Source organism: Neolamprologus multifasciatus, chromosome 1, assembly GCF_963576455.1.
Source record: "Neolamprologus multifasciatus chromosome 1, fNeoMul1.2, whole genome shotgun sequence".
In the NCBI taxonomy this organism is placed as follows: Eukaryota; Metazoa; Chordata; class Actinopteri; order Cichliformes; family Cichlidae; genus Neolamprologus; species Neolamprologus multifasciatus.
Genome location: NC_140439.1, coordinates 25,227,264 through 25,250,409, shown reverse-complemented (window position 1 = coordinate 25,250,409; position 23,146 = coordinate 25,227,264). Strand labels below are relative to the sequence as shown.

The following is a 23,146-nucleotide window of genomic DNA, read 5'->3' as shown; positions in this document are numbered from 1 at the left end:
AGTGGTTATTTGAGTTACTGTACCCTAGAGATGGCTCTGTTGTTAAATCCCAGTAGATTAGTAGTTTATGAGATACTTAGGCCACTCCCCCTGGCATCAACTACCACGCTACATTCAAACGTTGAAAGTTAGCAGGTTGTCTTGACTGTATCTACAAACCTAAATCCACTGAGCTGCTGCCATGTGATTGGCTAAATGGATATTTTCAATGAGTTGTAGGTAAGACGAGTACCTAATAATAAAGTGACTGTGAGTGTTCGGAAACTTTCCCCCTAAAAGATTTATTTTGTTTCCAGCGTTTTTGTGGTTTTTAATGAGCATTTTGTAGTTTGTTGGCCGTTTTCTTTTTAGATCAAACTATGGTATCATAATTTAAACCATTTATGAGCACAATCACAACATGTGAACTGTTTTTCACTTATCAATGGTAAATGGACTGATTATTATAGATTGTATTTGAGCACTCAAAGCACTTTAAACAACATGCTTCTTTCACATGCATTCATACAAGCACTTTTATCTACACTAAATAGTGTCTAACAATTACACGGTGATACTTTGGCATGCAGACTGGAGCAGCCAAGAATCAAACCACCACATATCTACTATGGAGACATCCCCCCCACCCCCCCACCACTCTGACTAAAGATAACAAGTCAGTCCACAAGAAATTGGGCTGAATCCAGTGTAGTGTTTACATGTGTCAATCAATGCACAGTGACATAACTGACTGCCTTTGTTTCCTTCTATTGGTCTATTAAATGGTTTACTCTGTCCCTCTGAAACCAATTAAAATTTCAACAGGTTTTCTGGGCATTTTCACTATGAATTAGTTGTTTATATCACACTTTTGCTTTGGAATGGCTCCACAGTGTAGTGGCTTACACATTCTCCCAACAAGCAAAAGATACAAAGTTTGTGTCTTTCCCGGGAGGAGAAACAAATTTCTTTTGGGTTGTGTTGGCAAGGCGTACAAACTTGTAGCGCAACACATCATGGTGACCCCTTTAGAATAAGGAAGTAGTTGAAAGTAGCTTCTTTTTGTTTTATTATTTTGCTTTAGATTTTAAACCAATTAGAATCAAAAACAAGGCTATATGCAAACATAACTCAGTTAAAAGGGCACTTTTCATTTCAAGCTGAAAGATGGCCACTTTGAAAGATGGCCAAAGTGCAACAATTTCACTGTCTGGCGAGATCTTCTTCAGAGCGTGCCCTGACTGATAAAACCGAAAATTCAATGCCAGTTTTTAAGAGGAAAAACCCCCCTATCTAATTTGTATCTTAACTATTGTTTTTCACTTGTTTGTTCACTGGGATATGTGCTCAAATGTATTATAATGATATTAAGATACGAAGTTGTACGCTGTGTGTGCGCGTACCTCAGCCACTCTTTCAAGCAGCGGCTCTAGCCAGTGGTCATTACATTCACAGTGAGAGTCCAGGAAGGTGAGGACTGGTGCTGTGGCAGCATCTGCACCACGAACTCTTGATCGCATCAAGCCTGAGGGAAGTTATGAAAAGAAGTGTGATTAAAAACAACATTCCTACTGCCAGACTGAACACTTTCATCCCACATGGTGTGCAGCAGCACTGAGATTTCTTTCGGGCATAAAAGTTATGATAAAACCTTTTTCTTCTAAAGTACCTTCTCTGCGGTCATTTCTCAACACGCGTACTTTCTCAATTTTCCCCAGCAGCGCTCCATCCTCAGCTGGAACACACACAGACACACACAGAGCAGTGATGTTTATTTGTATTTTCACACTGATGATGCTAGCTTTGTTTGCGTGTGTTCACACAACTCACGATTATCACTGTAGTCATCAACCAGAATGATCTCTTTGACCAAGTGAGGTGGACTTTTCTTCAGGACACTAAACAGAGTGAGATTGTATAAAAATACAGCACATCTGCCTCAGAAATTGAAAAGAAAAGTACACAAAGCTCAGTATACACGCCTACCTGACCACAGTCCGCAGCAGAGCAGAGCGAGCCTCATTGTGGAAGGTGATGACAACGCTCGAGGCCGGCAGGTCTGACTTCCACTGCTTATGTCTGCAACTGCACAAAAACAAGACAAAACCCCCGGAAGACATAAAAATTAGGGAAAAAAAGAGAAAAAAAATGGTTAAAGTATGAATGCTTACATGTGTAGACAAACACGCCCACACACACAAACAATCACGTCACCGAATGTGTGAGCCAAGCTGTGAGCTGGAACTGGTCAGTAAAGCGATTTTGAACACAATAAATACGATGGCGCACATAGTGACACTGACACACACAGAGGATGCGATGACACACACTCTCATGGAGTAATGCTCTGCTGCAGCTGGGATTGACACTGGGTTTATCATACCGTGAGGCAAAAATCCCATGAGATGACGGGTGTGCCTGTGTATGCGTCTATGTGTGTGTGCGAGCATGCCCAAAAAGACAAATCCTGCACCGAATTTAAAGTAAGGAACATGAGTGATAGGGCACTACATGAGAGGAGAGTGACAAGACAGAGAGCAGAAGGAGGAGGAGGAGGAGGGAGCCGATAAGGGCATGAAGAAGCATGGAGAAAACTTTCTATTCCATCTGTCACTTAACTACAACCACTCTGTCAAACCTCGAGGTAAAAACCCAGAACAGATACGTTTTACAAGATCACATGTGAAGGTGTGCCATTAGTATTGGCTGTCACACTTGCATAGTTGCTGTATTCCTGTTCATTTCTACTGGGGAAAAAAAAGCATCAGAGATTCAAGTCATTTTGATCCTGCGTTGAAAACAACTAGGTGCTTGGGCTGAAACAAAAACAACTGGGCTATTTTTTCCTCCTGGAAATGTTTCACAATGATTGCTGCAGCACGCTCACAAATTACAAAGACATTGATACCAGATCAACAGGAGACACATCCTTGCTCTTTTTAGTAGGCTAATGGCTCCAACTGTCTAATTTTGACCAACATATAAGTAAGGCCAGGTGACTACTTTAACTACGGCCGCTGGACTAATCATTTAGACTATTATGGAGTAGGTCAGTAACATGTTTGGAATCCTCTTCTTTTTATATAAATAACATAAAAAAAGTATAATATCAACATATTTCAAGGTATTTCACAAGCAAAGTATGGAGGGGTGTTTAGAATTTTATAAGATTATGAAAAATAAAACCACCGAGAATTTGAAGAACTTATCCACGGTAGATTGCAATTATCTATGGAGCAAAATAAAAGCTTGGTACTTGTCATGCCTATGACCTTCATGGCTTCAGGGAGCACTGGATGAAAACAAGCAATTCTGTAGTGGAAATATCTGCATGGCCTCGGGGACTCGAGCAAGAATCAGAATCACTGAATGCAGTTTCTCTCTGCATTAATAAAAACAACTCTAAACTCTCCCTTTGCAAAGAAATAAAACAGCGATCGGAGGAGCAACTGAGGCGGAGAGGAAAACTGGAGGCTATTTTCTGTACGATATGGAAAAAGGGACTTGTTTTGGAGCAACGTCTGTGGGCATGGAGATTAAATCATTTTCTGGGCTGACTTGCTCGTTTCAGCAAGACCATGGTAAACCACAACCTGCGCGTACTGCAGTGGCACAGCTCCACTGTAAGTGTTCACATGATAAAGCCCGTAGTCTCGGTTTTTCACTCGCTCAAAGCATTTGGTGCATCATGAAATTTAAAAACCATAAGAAACCAAAAGAGGCTGGGAACATATTTAATTTTGTTCCTCGGTTCTTACATGCTTACAGTGGTGTTTAAAGTGGTTACAGTGGTGAACTGCAGAGAAGGTGATCGGCTGTCCACTCCCCTCCCTGGACTTAATTGCCAGCTCAAGATGTCTCTCCAGAGCCAGGGCAATTATAAAGGACCACCTCCATCCTAACCACCACCTCTTCAACATCCTGCCCTCTGGAAAAAGGCTCAGATCCATCAGGTGCAAAACCAACAGACTAAAGAACAGCTTCTTCCCGTGGGCTGTCAGAACTGTTAATGCAAACTAAGAGTGTGTAAAGACTTCCCCAACACATCCACCCTGACACTGCTGTTGATCATCTATGTGCAATATCTCAGTCTTTCCATGTTCTGTGCAATATTTTTGGCTCATGTGCAATTATTTTGGTCCCAGTCTGTTTCAATGTTTCCTACACATACACCATGTATATAGTTCCACTCACATATGTATACATATACACTGTTTTTTTATTTTATTCTATTTATTTAATTATTTATTTATTTTCTGCCTTTGTTGTATATTGGTTTCTCTTCTTCTTACTTTAGCACCTTTGTGGTTCAGCTACCCAATTTCGCTGTGCAAGAAACTGCATAATGACAATAAAAAGCTCTAAGTCTCCAAGTCTCTAAAGACAAGATGACGCTGCACCCTGTCACAACTTCACTGAAATGTTTTTAAAGGGATCAAATTGAATGAGAATATACATTAATAAATATCTTAGTTTAAATACATGATATGGAATGTTTGTATTAATCATTTAAACCCTATATCATACCAAATATAGAAGACTTAAACTTTCACCATGACTTTTTTTATGCTTGCTTCTTAAGAAGTTATTTGTTAGTATTGCTTAGTCCATGTGAGATATATCCAAGATAAAGAAATCTCTACAAGTCCAGGAAATGGTGTTCCAAATATTTTGGAAACAGGGTTGGATACTGCATATATAAATCCCTTTTTCTGCTGCCGTATTAGAAAAAGTAAAAACTTGCTCTTTAGAGTTTCAACACGTCAGCGGTGCCTGTTCTTTAGGTGTAAGGTCTTTCTGCTGACATTTTTTCACACAATCCAGCGATTTGGTCTTTATTAACAAAAGGGTAGCGCCAGAAGTTAGGACATGTAACCAGACTTATACAACACTAATGGACTTTTCACTGCCAAAAAAAAGGCCTGTTGAGATCCAAGTTGACTAAAACCTAATATTCTTCTAATAAAAGAATCCAAACGAAGTCATTTTATGATTTTGTTTAGTCCGTTACAACGAGCAGAACAATACGCAGCTTTTACAGCCTGTGGGTTTATTTTAGCACTAAGGCAGACAGTGTCTGCTCCACTGCTACTTCCTGGTTTCCACTGTAACCACAATAGCGAGAGTTCCTGAGAGATCTTATCCAGTCTGGGATCAATTAGTCAAATCAACGAATGTGATAAGACAGCATGTATTTGCAAAAAAAAAAAAACCCTTTCGATCACCCATGAAAAAGCGGAAGTTAAGAGGGATGTTATTGTGTTTCACATATTAGCTGTGTGTGTGTGCAGTGACACAGGTACGTACTGATCATGTCTCGTGTCTGGTACAGCTCTGTCCATTCGGAGTTTGTCGCTTTCCACCTGGTTGAACTTGTTTCTGGCGTAGGGGTCTTGACCTGGCCGGACCACCGTGGCTCCAACATACAGATCCTGGTCAAAATCCTGCCAGCGCACCTTACCTGGATGGACACACACACACACACACATTAGGCACATCTCCAACCAGAGATATCCACAGTAGATGCGAGGCACACACTGCTTCCCAGTCAGTTCTGTGACCACTTGACCAGGCTCATTTATTTGAAGGTGCCATTTCCTTCAAGGTCACCTTTTTGTGCACCAGCAGTGACTTAATTTTGGGTTTGATGTGGCCAAAAGGCAACATGCAGCACAGGTCAGATCGTTTCTCTCAAATGTTTTCCCTTCATGTGCCTCGGGACATTACAGCAGAACTTTGTGTTGACAGTCTGGCGCAAAAGCCACTGACTGTCCACGCTCCTACTTCAGCTGAAAACTACTCTTTGATCTCTCGGTCATAGCCAGAGACACAGCTCTCATCACAAGCAGAGATTCTTCACAGGACATTTGGGTCATTTTGAAAGAGAAGTTGATGTTTGTATTGCCAGGGTGCAACCTAAAGATAGCAACCCTAAAAGGAGCGCAGGTGTGTGCGTGAGAAGACAACCTTCAAAAGGTAAAACTGGGTAAATTTAAATCCGGTTTGCTTTCTGATTCTAACCTCAGATCTTTTTGTAAAAGCACTATCTATAATATGATGCTATAAACCCACAGAAATGGTATATTAAATATTCAAATGCACTCCAAAAATATTAAAAACACTGGTGGTAAAAAAAACTGGTGAACCTAGGTTTTAATACGAAATATTTTCTCATGTGAATTTTTGGGAAATCACGTTAAATAAATACAGCACATCCAAAAATAAAAGCCACCACCAAACGCGATATTAAAACCTTCAACAAAGGCTGCGAATGCGTCTGACGAATGAATGGGATTACAGATCAGTGGGAATATGAAATGTAGGAGGCAGCCTGGCTGATGCAAGAATCCTTCACGACTGACAGCGAGGAAACCTGGCTGCTTCAAGCTGCTGCTTGACGAGGCAGCGACATGGCACTGAGGAAAGCTGACATGAAATTTATGCCGCCTGTATGCGAAAATACGCGGGAGACAACTCAGGCGACAGGGCGAGACTACTTTGGTAAAGCCAGGAAACACAAAAAAACATTTAATATGCACCGCAGACAGTCAGGCGGGGGGGAGCACTTGTTAATTTGTTGCAGTTTAGAAACATGATTTTATAAGATCAGTATAAATAAAAAATATTTTTAGTGTCGTGTCTGTTTGACCAAAATACTGAAACACTGCAGAATAAACAGAGAAAGCCGTCACGTTTAGTTTCACAGTTTATCTTCGACTATTGAGACGCAGACACACACCAATAATAACGCCACTAATTAGCTGGGTGCAGCTGCCACGCTAACGACTCGAGCATGTGGCAGTGAGAGATTACGCCATCTCCCAGCATAGGTGAGCGCGTGCATGGCAGAGAAGTTAGAGAGCGCGTGTGCGTCTGCGCGCGTCTCCTGTGGCAGCACGTGAACGTGGTTCGCGTGTCAATTAGCCGAAACTCGCGACGATGATCCGCTCGCGACTGTGTAACGGTGCCTCGGAGACGCGTGCGTCAGAGTGTGTGATGTCCTTGCTGATATCTGTATTTAGTGGCAGCGAGTAAGCGATGTGGTGAAATGAATGTTAAACCCGGGGTTGATTACTCCGCTTCCTTCAGCGGATTAACGCTCCGCTCTCTTCGGGTTTGCCCCGTTTTTCTGCTGTGTTCGCGATACCGCGAGGCCTCTTCGGCAGGTACATCCATGTGCGCTCAGCCTCAGTCTCTGTCATGCAGTACTGGTCAATGATGCGATCCCCTGGCTGAAATTATAGCTGTTTGAACAGCTTTCACTCTCACTCCGACTCCCGGTCGCTGAACTGTTTCAGCCCACAGCGGCTGACTGGTTGTTGTTTTTGTTTGTTGCCGCATTTTGTAGAAATCCCTCGTCGCGTTTCCAAGTGACGCTAACTGCCAAAAATGATTCAAGCTCAGTGTCATTCCCCCAGTCTGTGCTGAACCATGAGCCCTCACTGCCTAGCAGACAGCTCAGAGGGCACCAGTGCTCTATGTGTATTTAATAGATGCGTTTCAATTAAGATGCATCCTGATCCCACTGCCTGAACTCCAGACTGCAGCACCAATCTGTGCCACTGCTCCCGTGCACCAAGTGATGCATTCACGAACCTGCCACTTAGTCACTGAGAAGGATGTTGATTAATATGCAAAAGCTAAAAGATTCCCAAGTTATTGAGTTTGGCGTTACTGAAGCTGTGTTACTATTTTAGGCTTAAGTAGGGAAAAGGCTGCTTCCCCATGTGCTACAAAACACTCCGTAGATTCATAGGACTGCGACTGCTGAAAATGCGCCCACACAGAGTCATTTATCAAGACCTCGATTCACTACGGCACTTCATCTATAAATAAATGAATACTCTGACCAACACTGCCACTGTCTGCGTCTTATTCAGCAAATAGCTAGAAAGAAGTAGATAAATGGAAGGGCGTCAAATCTGAATTTTTATAACGCGTTTTCAGCAGATTTAGAAACTAAAATTGCAGCAGAGAATTGGATCGCTCCACTTGCAGGGACTGAGATTAACACACCACAGTTGGCTAAAGCTTGTGACAAGTTAAATCACTATAATAACAGAAATATGCGCTAAACACACAGACTGAAACAACTCTGTTGTTTCACTGGCACAAAGACTAAAACGTTTTGGGAAGAGGTCGAGGTGACGCGTGAGAAAATTTGTTCAGAAAGAAATTCCACTGGACTCTGAGCCGCTTCGACTCCTTTGCATCCACAAGAACATAAATATAAAAAGTAAGCAAAGTGGCGTCAGCTAAAGTTGTAGCCAAAAATCTATAAAAGCATTATTTTAAATAACTACACTCAGCAGCCACTTTATTAGGCCCACCTAATCAGCAAATCACATGGCTGCAGTTCAATGAATTTAGGCATGTTGACATGGTCAAGGTGATTGGGGAAATAATTATTTGATCCCCTGCTGAATTTGTAAGTTTGCTCACAAAGAATTGAACCCCCACCCCACATCACATATCTTGGCTAATCACACACACAGGTGTCACCTTCTCACTGAACCTCTTACTGATGACGTTGTAGCCTGTTCCAGCCTCATTCACATCTACAGTCCTGTCCCTCGACATCATCTGACAGCTCTTTAGTCTCACACATGGTGATGGAGAAGTTGGACTGAAACTGATTTTGTAGACAGGTGTACTTAATCTATAAGAGCCAGAATTCTGGTTGTAGGAGTTTAAATACTTTAACTTGTGTAATGTGTTTTTTTTCCTGGTATTTTGGTTTTTTAATCTGTTTCAATTAAAAAAAAAAAATAGAGATTGTTCATTTCTCTGGAAGTGAGCAAACTTACAAATTCAGCAGGGGATCAAATAATTATATACCCCACTGTGAGTCTGAATGTGGGATGGTTGTTGGTGGCAGACTTGAATACAGCAATATTTCCCAGCACTTTGGCGAATCGAAGCTATGAGGAATTAAGGGACTTCTGAAGGCAAAGAGGGATCAGCCTGGTACTGACAAAGTAGCCGGCGAGCGCAAATAAATGTTTAGTACCAGACAAGACAAATGATGCCAAACGTTCACTAGAAAGAACACATACTGAGAGCTTTGAGGAGTTTTTTCCTCACTTTGTAAAGGATTCGGATTTGGAAGAGGGCCAGTGCAGGCTTGTTTTGACTTCTCTGAAAAAGATTTTTTTCTTCTTGTTTCAGAGGATTTGGATGTGTTGAATGGAAGGAGCATGCTGTTGCTCCCACCCCATCTTAGTCATTTTTTTCCCTTGTTTGAATAAAACATATTTTTGGCATGCTCAAACGGTAAAACGATAACAAAACGCTTAAAAACAACCATGAAAAATAACAAGGCGTCAGTGCAACAATGAAACATTTCTAACATACTCAGAGTGACACAGTTTAGTATATTTTATGCTTTATTTTTTTTAAAATGAAGATCTGAGGTATCGCCTCACCTTTTTTACTTTATAATGACTGTCTGAGTAGGATTAGATAGAAAACAAAACATAACCAGCACCCATCGTTGACGAACCCAAAGACTTACTCATTTACTCTGTTTTTATTAGTAAATCTTTTACTCTTCCACGTATCTCTTAGGCTCCATCTCCTTGTTCTCTTGCTTTTTCAATACTTTCCCCTCTTCTTAAGTGTCCTTGTGTGCTCTGGGTGATGTTGTGATACGCTGTCATTGCTCAGTGTAAAGTCACCCTGAAATTGAAATGCCCTCACTTCAACATTCAAATTGGATAGCATTGCTGGATCAGATAAGAGAGTGTGTGTTCAGCGTTCGCAGGTCACGGGCCTGTGAAGGAGGGGCGTTGGCTGCTTCTGCTCCTTTGAGTCAGCCTGACGACGGGTGCTGAATGAGAAATCAGATTCTCCTCCTGCTCTCCTCTTGGCTGCTGGACACTGAAACAATGTCTCTCAGAGTTTGGGTGGAGACGCATAGTTGGTTTGTGGGAAGATCGAAATTGGCTGCCTGAATTATTTTGGACAGGCAATCGGCTCCAACCTGTTTTTAAGTCGGAATCATACAGATGTGCGTATTTCATTGGGTTCCCTCGCTGTGGTTATTCAAACACGATAAGGCTAAGGATGTTCATGTTCTACTGGTAATAAAACAAACTATGCTGCTGTGTTACTGCGTTTTGAAAAAGGAAATGGTTTCGGTTGTGGGAACATGATGCGGAATACTCTCTGGATACATGAATGTGGTTTACAGTGACTGCAGTGCACATGCTCTGCAGCTGGTATGCATTTGTGTCGTGCCTTTTCCTAGAGTTCAGTCACAACTGCAAGCAATGAGAAAGTGAACTCCACAAATCCTGAAGGATCAAGAATAAAAGATCAATTTGACACACGTGTGCCTCAGACATGAATCGTTCCTGCCAGTTAAAGGGAACTACTACACTACTTTTACAGGACAGCGGGTCTCGGGAGCACTACTGCAAATGTACTACTACGTTAGCTACAAGTTTAAGAAGTTAAGAAGAAGACAGCTTACCAGAGCTCTGAAGCCCCATTCCCATGTCTGCACAGGACAAATTAAGCGTTATTAGGACAACACAACCAATGGCTGTCAAGATGCATTGTGACCAATAAACTGTATATAAAAGATAGAAAAAGCTGCCAAGCCTGACAAGTTAAGTAAATGTGATTTTTTTTCTAACAATGTGTGCTTGCAAAGATAAGAAGAAGTCTACTTCTTGCATGATTTATTACCCTTGCAAACACTTTATTAACAAGTATGTCATCTCAATTGCTCGTATCAAACCTTAATTATGTATGATTTTTTTTAAATTATGGCCTCATTTTAAGTAAATACAGACAGTAAGCCACAGCTTGCTTTTGGCTGCACTAATTTACAAGTCACTACTGTATAAGAGTGAGCATCCACAGTTTTTACAGTCAGATCCACTCCTCCTCTGTAATGTGTGGTTTAAAAAACAAAAACAACAATATACTGTCATCCAGTGCTTTGAAAGCAGGACTCCACCCCCCAATAGCTGAGGCCACATTGGCTACATCCAAAACTGATATATGGCGTGTGGGTTTTAACAAGGAGAAACAGCATCTGGAATAAAAACAGATGTTTCTCAGCCTGTTGCATTGACTCTTTTGAAGTTGTAGCACCTCAGAGGTTTGCTCTCTGAATGTCCCCATTTAGCCGTGTAACTGGGCCAGAGAGGTTGTGATATATGATGTGTGGGGACGTTTCCTACCTGGTGGCAGTGTCTCCGGGCCGTGGGCTTTGTCGTCGGAGTTGTGACCTTTGGTCCTACCGGACAAGTCCCTGGACACCCAGTCATCCTGAAAACATTGAGAAAGGCGGTTAGTCACAGTTCTCACACTGTGAGCTTGAGTACAAACAGCAAACAAACCTGAAGCAAGGCAAACAGAAGTGAGTTGAGTGTATGAACATCTGATTTGTTTGTATTTGGAAGCGCTGTGAAGATTACAGAGAGAAATGTGCAAGGAAAGACAAACTGGGACCTCACAATGCAGCGTAACATGCAGAATGAAAAGAGCTCATTTTAGCTTCACTAGTTCAAGTCTTGGACGCCGCTAGAGTAGCTCTGCGTGAGTCCCAGCTCGTAAATGATCCCCATTTATCTTATACTGGACCTCGATGGACATTTTAGCTCTTCTATCTTTATAAGCCAACTTTGATCTGATTGGCTTTCCTTCAGAAAAAGGTTTAAACAGCAGGTGGGTGGCTGTATGAGCAGAGCTGTACGCATGAGAGCACATTAAGGATATTCCCCCCCTTTGACATCAAACAGAGCAGTTTGAAACCGAGCGTTTAGACTTTTCTGGAGCCTGAGAAGCACCTCCAGTTTTAGCACTCCTTTTTTCAGTAAAACCTCATAAAATCAAATTCACTATTTAGATAACAGGATGTCCAGCAAACATGGCTCTACTGGTCAAAGATGTTGAACGGTCAAAGCACTTAAAAATCAATAAATTATCCAGTCAACATGTGCTTTAGAGCGGTTTCATCATCAGTTAAAATACGCACACTCCCGTGATCATCCACAGCCTGTCAGTTTCTCTCCGTTAGCCATTTAAAATCAATGCTGGCAGCGATTCAGAGGTCGACTCGTTCGTTATTTCACTCACTAATTTGGCTGTTCCTTTCATCCTCTTCTGTTCATGATTCCATAATTTCACTCATTCATTTTATCCCTGTAAGGTCATCTTCCGAGCCCTTCTGAGAAACACCGTCATCGTCTTGCCCACACCATTTGTACAAATGGACAGATGACCGAGCCACCCATCCATCCTCTTGTCCACATAAGTTACAATTAAAACCCACCGGATCGATACGCTGGCAGGGAACACAATTAGCACCATTCACTCTGGGTCCAGGCTGCTGCCCTTGACTTCAGAAATACTATTATTCTGCTTTCTTATCTGCTCTGTAGCCCGCATTTCACCTTCAGCCTCTCCAAAATGTGTTATTGATCCGTTTTCTTTATGCCTTCAGGACAGGCAATAACGACGATGTCACAAACCACCGCAGACCGTGCTCAGCTGTTAATTTCTACCTCTGACAGAAGGGCTAATAGGGATTTTCACAGCTTTTTATGCATTAATGTTAGCAAAAACAACTGCTGTTGTTTTCTGTGACTGTTGCCCATCATTTAACTGTATGCCAGATTTTTAAATCATCTGCTGTGGACAGAGTCTCAGTCTGTTCTGAAACCACAACCTTTTCTCAGTGACTGCAATACGATTAGACCGTCCACCACCTGCAACAACTATATAAAAAAAAATCCTACATAAAATCAATTTCTATAAGTGCTCAGGACAGATGAGTGTGTGCACAGTTAGAGAGTAATGTTCGGCGTAGGATAAAGACTAAAGCTGGCAGTGTACTTCCTGTGCAAACACAGTCTGACAGGTTCTGAGGAGTAAGAATAAAACATGGGGGCTGATTTTCTGGTAAAATAAAGCAACAAATTGGTGCAGGACTTCTTCCTGGTGAAGCAGTTTTCTGAAAAGGAAACAACTTGCAGACATTTTACAATCAACTCTTCAAATGCTGGCAGCGTCATGAGCAAATAATAAGCCACCTTTCATTATAATAAGTGATTGAGAAGAGATCAAATTAAGATTATACTTGTTATAAAGGAACACAACCCCCCTTCTTGAATTCTCATTAGTTTTGATGATCTGTATTCTTTGCAGTCTCTGATCATACTCGTGTTTTCAAGTCTTTCAAGTGAGACCAAACACTTTAACGTGATTATAAGACAATTATTCATATCAGCCAAGGTGTCTCTTTGTCTCTGTCAAGACAAATTTGATCGCATCTGTCACATCTTCACTCTCTCCCAGCACGCCCACCCCCACCAGGAAACTGTCATCTGTTTCTTTATACGTCTGGATGCCTCCCAGTCCACCACGCAGACCCACTACAGAAGCAGTTACATGCTGAAACGCTGCTGTGAAAAGACCTCCATCTAAAGCAGGGGTAGGCAACTCCAGGCCTCGAGTGCCGGTGTCCTGGAGGTTTTAGATGTATCCATGATCCATCGCAGCTGATTTAAAGGGCTAAATGACTCCTCAGCATTTCTTGAAGTTCTCCAGAGGCCTGGTAATGAACTAATCATTTGATTCAGGTGTGTTAACCCAGGGTGCGATCTAAAACCTGCAGGACACCGGCACTCGAGGCCTGGAGTTGCCTACCTCTGATCTAAAGCATCTGTGCTTATGTGCAGCAGCATCATACACAACATCAAATGTGCAAAGCAGACCGAGGCCAGTGCACAAAGACACTGAATAAGCAGGGGATCTAACCTAACACAGCTGATATAAACCTTACCAGAGGACTTTATATATCACGAATTGAAAAAAAAAAAAAGAAAAGAAAAAAACTTCTAAATGAAGTCCTCATTTTTAATAAACACTTCTCCTCGCCTTTACAATTTGTGGAGGTAAAGTGACCTACACCCCGTAGATTCTACTGATATTTAATCGCATCAGTAAAGCAGGAGGCCCTTGTACAGTACACCATTAAACACTATGTCGTGCACTAGAGACATTTTTACACGTTTCTTTGCTACAGCAGGGAAAGTACAGGTGCTGATAATACTGAGTCTGTTCGAGTGATTAGTTCCAATTTTTTTCCTCATTAGTTTCCATTTTTAATTCATCTCAAGTTTTTTGTTTCAGTTCAATTTAACTCCATTCGCTTGCTTCAGTTTAGCTTTTAGTATCTGGAAATGTAGGTTTAGGTTTTATGAGTTTCTGTGTTAGTCTTTTTTATTACTATACCGTGGGGTAGCGGGGTATTACAAAAGATCTTATTCACATACAACATATGCACCAAAGCCTCCGACTGGCTGCTGTGCTGACAAACCTGAGGAAAGTGAGAAAGACTAAAACTGAGGACATCTATTTTCTTCTGCTTATCCAACTCTGGGTCATAGGGGCCGGAGCCTATCACAGCTGTCATGAGGTGAACACCCTGGACAGGGCTTACACAGAGAGAGAGAGACAACCATTCAATTTAATGATTTAGAAGTGCCAGTTAACCTAAAATGCATGTTTTTTTACCTAAAGAGGGGAAGAGGGTACCGAGATTGAACCCACAAAGGGACAGACTCCACAACGAGGCCAACTGTTTTTAGTTACATCTCTTCTTTTTTCAGCAATTCACTGTGGAAATGTCTTCACACTGACACAACAGGAAGTTTCGCCGGCCTGGCCCACTTACGGCTGAGGTGGGCTGTATGTGGCCTACGATGTAAAAGGAGTCTGACATCCCTGATCTATCAGGAGTGTAGCTTGGCTTATTTGAATAATGAAGGCGGTTCCTTGTTCCACACGGATATCTTCTCGCTCCAAATCTGTGACCCTGCAACCTCTTTAGCCATCTCACAACATACCCAGCAGGTCTGAACAAACTCAATCTTGCTCTCTCTTTCTTTGTCCCCAAAAGGATTCGTTTGTCTTTTTTTTTTTCCAAACAAAGAAGACAGTTGGAGATGGAGGTGAGCAAAAAGGCAAGAAATACTCTTAAAATAATAGCTGGAAGATGAAAGAGGAGTCAACCAGAGAAAGGGGAATTGGAGATAAAGTTGGGGGAAAATAAATCCGGTACATTTGAGCTACGTGCTTCCTGTGTAAACTTCTCTGTGACTTATGGGAAGTACTCGCCATCACAGATCACACCAAGATAGAAAACGTTAGGAGATAATGAGAACAATGCAGTGCTGTAAGGAGCGAGGCGTGTGATTTATCAACAAATGGTTACTATAAATATGACAAATTGCTGATTGAGACATGATTTAAACGAGTAAGTAAGGAGCAGATGTTGACGAGCTATTTTTATAGCTCACATCATATGAACGGCTTGAAAACCTCTTAGTGAAAGTGGCCTCAGCCCATCTTTGGCTCTCCTCAAAGCACAAAAAAATGACTGATTAGAATGATGTCCACTTAAAGGGAAATAAAATCAACCTCAGTGATGCACTGTGGGCTTTTGGAAACAGAGAAAGACACGATGTTGAGCAACTGTTAACCCCTCGATGTCGGGTTCATGTGGTTTGTTCTAACTGTTAATTGAATCTCAATGATTTTTCCACAGCATCAAACTAAGCTGCAACCTCTGGGGCTAAAAAATAAAGCCAACACAAAGTGCTAAGAACTCCAGTTCCTCTAATAGCTTCACGAGGCAGGCTCCAAAAGCTAATTTCCCCTTCATAACAACTGTACAGGGGTGATTTTCTTTTCTGTCCCAACAACACATTTGGATTTTGTTAAGGCTCACTACAATGTTTAAAACTGACGCCTCACAGCATGAAGACTCCTCATGTGAACCCTGGCTAGAACCATTCTGTGCCTTCACTGGATTGCTCTCACCATCTATTCGAGCGAGTCTGACAACTGTCAAACTGTGCTGGCTAGACGACTGGGTCAGAGCATCTCCAAAACTGCAGCTCTTGTGGAGTATTCCTGGTCTTTATGGTTAGTATCTAACAAAAGTGGTCCAAGGAAGGTGAACAGCGGTGAACCTGGTCATGAGCAGCCAAGGCTCATTGATGCACGTGATTGCACAAGGCTGACCCACGTAGTTCGATCCAACAGACGAGCTACTGTAGCTCAAACAGCCAAACAGGTTAATGCATATTCTGAATAAAAGTGTCAGAATAAACCGTGCATCCTGTTGCATGCGGGACTGCAAAGCTGCAGGCCAGTTAGGGTGCCCCATGAAGGTGCCAATAAGGGCCATGTGAACATCAGAACTGGACAACAGAGTGATGGAAAAAGACGGCCTAGTCTGATGAATCACGTTTTCTTTTAGATCACGTGGATGACCAGCTGTGTTGTTTATCTGGGGAGAAGCTGGCATCCGGATGCACTATGAGTAGAAGGCAAGCAGGCGGAGGCAGTGTAATGCTTTGGGCAGTGTCCTGCCATCCATGTGGATATTAGTTTGACATGTACCACCTAAGCAGTGCTGCGATGCATGCACATCCTTTGATAGAAAGAGTACTCCCTCATGGCTGTGGCCTCTTTCAGCAGGATAATGCGACCTGCCACAAAGAAAAAATGTTTCAGGAATGATTTGAGGAGCACAGTAATAAGTTTGAGGTGCTGACCTGGGCTTCAAATCCTCTAGATTTCAATCCAATCGAGCATCTGTGGAAAGTGTTAGACAAACAATTTCGATCCATGGAGCTCCCACCTAACAACTGATGAGCTTACAGGATCGGTTGGTGACATCTTGGTGGCAGATACCAAAGCACACCTTCAGGGATCTAGTGGAATTCATGCGCCATTGGGTCAGAGGTGTTTTGGAGGAAAAGGTGGACCAACACAACATTTGGCAGGTGGTTAAAATGTTATGGCTGATCTGTATAAACTGGCCGTGGAGTTTAATCAGATGAAGTGCTGTGTGAGTCTGTGGGTAAATGTGGCTTGTAGTCTGTCAGCTTGTAGCAGTTCGGGGGGTCAATAAGATCAGGAAAAGTGCTATATAAACGCCAGGCCAGGCCTAAAATTAGGTGCTGCTTTGAGAGATGTGCTGACACAGGCAGCTGGTCCGGTAACTGTCTCCTTGGCCTCACCTCTGCTACCTGCAGTCACTGAACAGGACCTGTCGACTACGTTTGTCCTGTTGGCATCTCCTTTTTCATGCAAGTATCAGACAAATAAGACAGCTTGCAGCGGGGGACGAACCAGTCCAAGACTTCTGTGCTTCAGTTTTGATGAGTGAAATTCTATTATTTTATTAGTAGAGCCTATTGCTAATCAACAATAAATAATACCAACATTAAGAATCCAAATCTGACATCCAAGGTGACATCACAGTGGCTACATCCACTTTTTATATGCAGGCTATGATTACAGCTCATATGCTGTCATGGCTGCAATGTTTCATCAAATGGAAATATTGTTTGTGTGCACAATCTTCCTCATTTCCTCAAAAGTTCAGATGATCTCCACTAGAATTTTAAAACAATGTTCAAGTGGCTTCAAGAGCCAGACCCTTTCTTGGCCGGGATCAATTTTCCAGTTGTTAATCTAAGCTAAGTGAGTCCTGGCTGTAGATACACATTTACTGGACGGATGTGAGAAAGATATTAATCTTGTCATCTAGCTCATGAGAAGATAACAACAAACCTTATGAGTGGATTTCTATTTTTCATTTCTCACTCTTTGGTCCCGGCCTGTGAGCAGCTCTCTTCCTGTCTGTCTTTCACTTTCTTTGTGTGTGTCTCTCACTTCCTTTTTCTGTTTTGCATTGCGTCACTTGGGCAGCCGTTTGCTTATTCTGCCATCGGACAGATGGTCATGACACAGAGTCAAAAAAGGGACTTTATACACACAAGCAAACACACACACACACACACACACACACACACACAAAGGAATGAGTCATGGTGTAAAGCCAGCTTGTGTCCAGCTCTATATCTATCCACGACACTCCTGTCTCCTGAGACGGGATAATGTTACATTTATGTTTAAAACACCTTCTGCTTGTCATAGTGTCCTTTGTTGTTCTTCACAAAGCTGCTGCTAACATGTCTTTAAGTGTCTAAGAGGTTTAACCCATTTTTGTTTGGTCTTCTATTCTTTCTTCAGATTTCTTTCTGTTCTTCTTTTGCGGTGATTGGTTTGTTCTTTTTGCTTTAAGCCACCAAACAGCGTTGGTTTATCTCTGTGCTTTGCTGGTGGTTTATAAAGAGCAGGATTAAGCATCTTACCACACACTGAGCAATATAGAAAACATATTGATTGAGAAAAGTCAGTGTGTGTGGAGTTTTTTTCTTTACTTTTTATTTTTTATGTCAGGCTTTAACGCAGAGAGACAGGCAGCTGGATGGTGCGGCGAGGAAATGACACCTGGCGGGACGTGAGCAGCATTTTCACAACGTGACGAGAACACGTTGTATGTCAAAGCACTGAAGTCAGCAATATAATGAACACACACTGAGACTGTCAAAACCAATATCATGTTCGAAAACAGCAGTTTCTTTTCTTTGGTGTGAAGGGAATCGAGAGCGCTGCTTCTAAATAACCACAGGGTGTCAATCAACTCAAACATGCAGTCCTCTCACATCAAAATATAGCCAGACACCAACTTCAAGAAATAATATGACTTTATATACTTTTTGTTACCTGCAGACTGAAGCATCTACCTGTGTACACCAGAGCCATCACACCTGCTTTTCTAATAGTGGGATGGACTTTAAGCCTCCGTCAGATCAGGCCAACTGTGCATGTGTGTCTTAACAAGTGTCAGCTCATATTTATTATGTGCGGTTCTCAGAGCTTACATGCATTACTGTGTCAGTTTGGTTATCGTGCGCTCATCTGAAAGTCTGCGAGTGTGTATGTGAGTGTGTCATGCAGTCTTGGTGGAACCTCAGTCAGTATAATCCACAGTAATCTGATCACATCCACGGATAGATTAACTCGGAAAGCAGCCAAGAGGTCAACAACACACACACACACACGTACACACAGTACTTTCGCTGCGGTGAGACACATGAATGGCCGATATATCCAAATACATATTTACAGAAATCACTTCTTGTGAAGTTATCTGAAGAGTTCATGACTCTGGCTACAGTTGGGATCTATGGCTACAGCTGCACGCACGCGACTATGAACTCGATAGCCCCATGCACCAACACGTTATTTCTGTGTTCTCAGTTCTCAACAGATGAATTCTGACACAGAATTTGCACGTCACACCCAGGTTTAGTTGCCATTATTGAAACAACTTTAGCTCCATTTGTGGGGTAAACATTTAGTCAATCTTTATAGGTACACTTTTATTCCTCCTTTGAAATAGAAGTCCTCCAATGAGTTGTGATCTGCAAGGTCTCCAGTTGGGCGTGACCAGAAAGTCTCCAAGGTAAGGCTCCCAGGTGATGTCTTGATTGGACTGCTTCACCACCTGAACTGGATGCTTTTGACACAAACGAGCAGGAGATATACTCCGAGCTCCCTGGTGATGCTCAAGTTCCTCACTCAGTTTGTATGGAGGCTGTAAGCTACTAAGGTTGGTTCACTGGACATTTATGGTTGTCTTTTGGGGTTGATTGAAATGGACCAGCTGTTAATTGGATGGGTGAATGGAAGGATGGAGGTTTGCCACCTTGATAATTTAAATCTGTAAACAGGTAAATTTTAAATCCAGTTGCCGATGCACACCTTGAACTGTAAACGCATGGTAATTGTTATCAGTTGGACTTGGCCATTTAGAAAATGCTCACATATCACCCAACCATACCAGCTTCCCTACTAAGAAAATTCATTGTGGCTGTTTCTATCTGCAATCTTAGTCATCCGGCCATTATCTGGAGCTCATGACCATGTGTGACAGTTTGAGCATGGCTTACAGCAGCATGTGCTGTTCCTGATTAAACAAAACGTCCTTCAACTGGACGACTGTGACAGGCTGCATCTGTCTTGCCGAAGTGTCCTTAAGCAGGATGCTGATCCTAATCAGCTCCAGGCAGGGCACTCAGCAGCTGAGCCTGACCTTTAACCTCCCTGAGGAGTGGAAGAAATATCACTTTAAGGGGCTCAAAGCAAAATCCAGATATCATGTAGCTCTGCCTGTTCCAGAGGGAATCAAACTAGTTTCCCTCAGTGTCTGTGAGCTGGTTTTTAACGTGTCTTTACTTTTCCATTAGTTTAAATAAAATGCAGGCTGTCTAGTTAGATAAACATAAAAAAAGAAGATTTGCACAAGTCACAACAGTCTCTGCCCATCTCGCATCACAGCACATGGAAATTTCATCTTTTTAAACAAGTACCTCACATCACCCTGTGAATCATATTTCCTCCTCTCGTGCAACTCAAGTTAAATCTCCTACAAGCTGCTTCTAACTTACTGAGTTTAGACGAGGTTAGCATCCATGCACTGTGGCCTCTAGTACAGAGTATAACTGAACCGGACCACATATGAGACAAGAACACTTCTGGAAGAATCAGCTGCATAAAATGTTAATACGTCGCCAGACTTGAACTGGACATGAACTCCCAAATGTTTCGCGAAAGTTTTAGAGACACAGTTACATAATATGTGTAATTTCATGGTTACATTCTGTGGTTACTCCAGTAGATAATACTTCTCAGAAGGATGAGAACAAATTTCAGTATATAAAAGATGGCCATCGCAATTCAGGGTCTGAAAAGCAAAGCCAGCTTTTAAGTGAAGCTTTAAACATGCATTCTTGCTAGTGACCAGCAGGGGGCAACTACTCTGCTTCCAGAAAGAAGCGTGATTGTATGTCTATGAGAAAATGACCCTACTTCTGTCTTAAAGTAACAAGCAAGTAAACACGGTCCTGATAAATGTATGCTTTCGGTCGTTAATTTTAAGCTTGATTTATCACAGCATGCTGTTTATTTTATAAATTACTGTCCCATTTACAACACAATAGATGATAAACAGGAAATGCTTGATGGTGAGCCTGCCTTGTTACTGAGGTGGCTACGGCGTAAGCATGCGGTGTCCCTTTTCTCAGTAAGATTGTGGTAGCAGGGTCTGATTTTGGCTCAGCTGCTGTGCAGGTGGTGAAGCTGAGGGTTCAGGGGGCAGTGCCAGGAGAGACTGGCTGCCACAGCTGTCAGTCATCATCTAATGATGTCTCTCCTATTTATGCAATAACATACTGGGACCAAAATGTGTGTGCGCGTGTTGTGTAGGGGAGGGGGGTGTAAACCTGGACTGGCAGCAGCTGATGAACCGAGCTGACTGAGGTGAATCCACCTGGATACTGATGTGGCCTCTTCTGTCACACAACCCCCAGCATGTCCTCCGTCACTACATCATCCTATTTTCCTCCAGCTCGGCATTTATATCCACCATCCTTTGTCCACTGTTTCCAACTATCCCTCCTCTGCACATGTCCAAGCTGTCCCTCTGATAAACTCATTTCTAATACTGACCACCCTGGGCACAAATCTGCTACCTCCAGCTCCACCTCCCGCCTTTTTGTCAGTGCTGCTCTCTCCAAACCATAGCAGGTCTCACTACCCTCTCCTGCATATATCCTTCTGTCACAAATCCCCCCTGACACTCATCTCCACCCACTCCACCCTGCCTGCACTCTATTCTTCACCTCATCTGCATTAATTACATTTTCTCCTTTTAGTTTCACTGTTACAGTCATCAACTTGTCCACAATTAAAATGTCTTTCTGTAAAGTCCAAATGAAGTGTAAAGCGATCATCTGCCTCCCTTTCTGTCACACCATGCTGTTTTATGCAATACATTTTAACATGGTAATCTATAGGGGTCGATTTGCTTGTGGAATAAGTAATACTTCAGGCCTGGAGTTTCCCTTTGGTGCTGAAGTGAATGATAAAGGGTGGGATTACATGCAGTACATAGACATGGACATCTACAGATGCCATGGATTAGTCCACGCAGTCTCCTCCAGGCACACAGCCTCGTACCCACCATCTGATGACGCTCTGACTAAAGCGAACTAAAGCATACTCCAAAGTTAGAACTATAACTGGCCTCTTAAGAGTTACATTGACAATGAAAACCAAATTAAGAGCTGTGCTTTCTGGAAGACAATACGTTGGGTGACCAAATTTAGCTTCGTCTACAGTACAATCCCTCCTCTCCCAAATAAATCAATATGGCTTGTCACAAAATTCCGACATCTTCATCTACACGAGACTCAGAGAGACTGCATGTCTCACCATCTGAGACATGAGTCGTCTCACACGGCGACCACGTTAAAATCCCAGACTCCCTGCAGCGATGCCGCCCTCTCCGGCTCGAGCTGCAAGTCGTTTATCCAGGAAAAGAAAGAATCCTTAACAAGTCGCGTTTCTTCCCTCTTTAATCACAACTCTGTATCCTCAGGCCCCTCACGCATGCACGCTAACACACAGTGTCTTCTGGCAGCAGTTCAACATCAAAGATGAAAGCAGTGAAAGTAGCTTGTTGCTCAAAACAAGTCTTACAAAAAACAGCCATAGCTGGAATATCATTACAAACACAGGGGGAGAGCGAGGTTCGATAAGGAGGGAGGATGCAGATGGAAGCTTCTGGCGTTTGCGGGCAGTTTTGTTTCCAGTAAAATGATTTTGAGGCTCAGGTTTCTGTGCCTCTGCAGCAACAAACTTTAAAATCAAACTGTCATATTACGCACACGACTGAACTCTTCACCTGTGAACACCCCCTCTTTCCTCTTTCTCCTTACTTCATTTTATTTTAATGCATCTCATCTCCGTTCTCATCGACCTGCCTCCCTGCAGCTCTTTGTCATGCTGCACCTTCCCCTGTCATCTCTGCCTGTCTCTTTTTATTTCTTCCCTACATATACCAACCCCCACCGACGAGCCCTCATCTCATCTCCCACTTTTTGCTCTTCTCTTTCTCCTTTCGTTCCCCTCAGTCATTAGCGCTACATTTTTACTTTTAGTTTGCACTTGAAGATGCTGCAGCACCACAAAGAAAAAAAAGGCCTCATCCTCATCATCATCGGTGTCTTCATCACACCAAACTAATTTGAGACTCCGCTTGAGCACTAAACGCTTTGAATTATCTAACTGCTCGTGCTAAATAGCGCTGAAGGGAAACACAGCAGAACAATTTGCACATCACTGATTAAACTTTCACACAACTGTTGGCAGAAATGCTTGATCCTCTCTTTATAAGAGCAACAAAGAGAGCAAACTGCAAATCAAGAGACATTAGAGAGGGCTA

The 23,146-nt window shown here is 42.5% G+C and overlaps 1 protein-coding gene across 4 annotated transcripts in view; it reads right to left on the bottom strand.

Moving 5' to 3' along the window:
* The window catches only part of galnt2 (UDP-N-acetyl-alpha-D-galactosamine:polypeptide N-acetylgalactosaminyltransferase 2), a 68,854-nt gene that overhangs the window by 17,895 nt on the left and 27,813 nt on the right, over positions 1–23,146 (bottom strand). For 2 of the 4 annotated variants that reach the window (XM_085166904.1, XM_085166921.1), the window contains exons 2-8: positions 11,172–11,259; positions 10,454–10,480; positions 5,287–5,440; positions 1,966–2,064; positions 1,810–1,877; positions 1,649–1,714; positions 1,383–1,504 (exon numbers count right to left, since the gene is read on the bottom strand). In XM_085166904.1, coding sequence (XP_085023030.1) covers positions 1,383–1,504; positions 1,649–1,714; positions 1,810–1,877; positions 1,966–2,064; positions 5,287–5,440; positions 10,454–10,480; positions 11,172–11,259 — 624 coding nt within the window. The remainder of the gene's footprint in view (positions 1–1,382; positions 1,505–1,648; positions 1,715–1,809; positions 1,878–1,965; positions 2,065–5,286; positions 5,441–10,453; positions 10,481–11,171; positions 11,260–23,146) is intronic. The other 2 variants (XM_085166913.1, XM_085166929.1) reach the window with 1 other exon arrangement.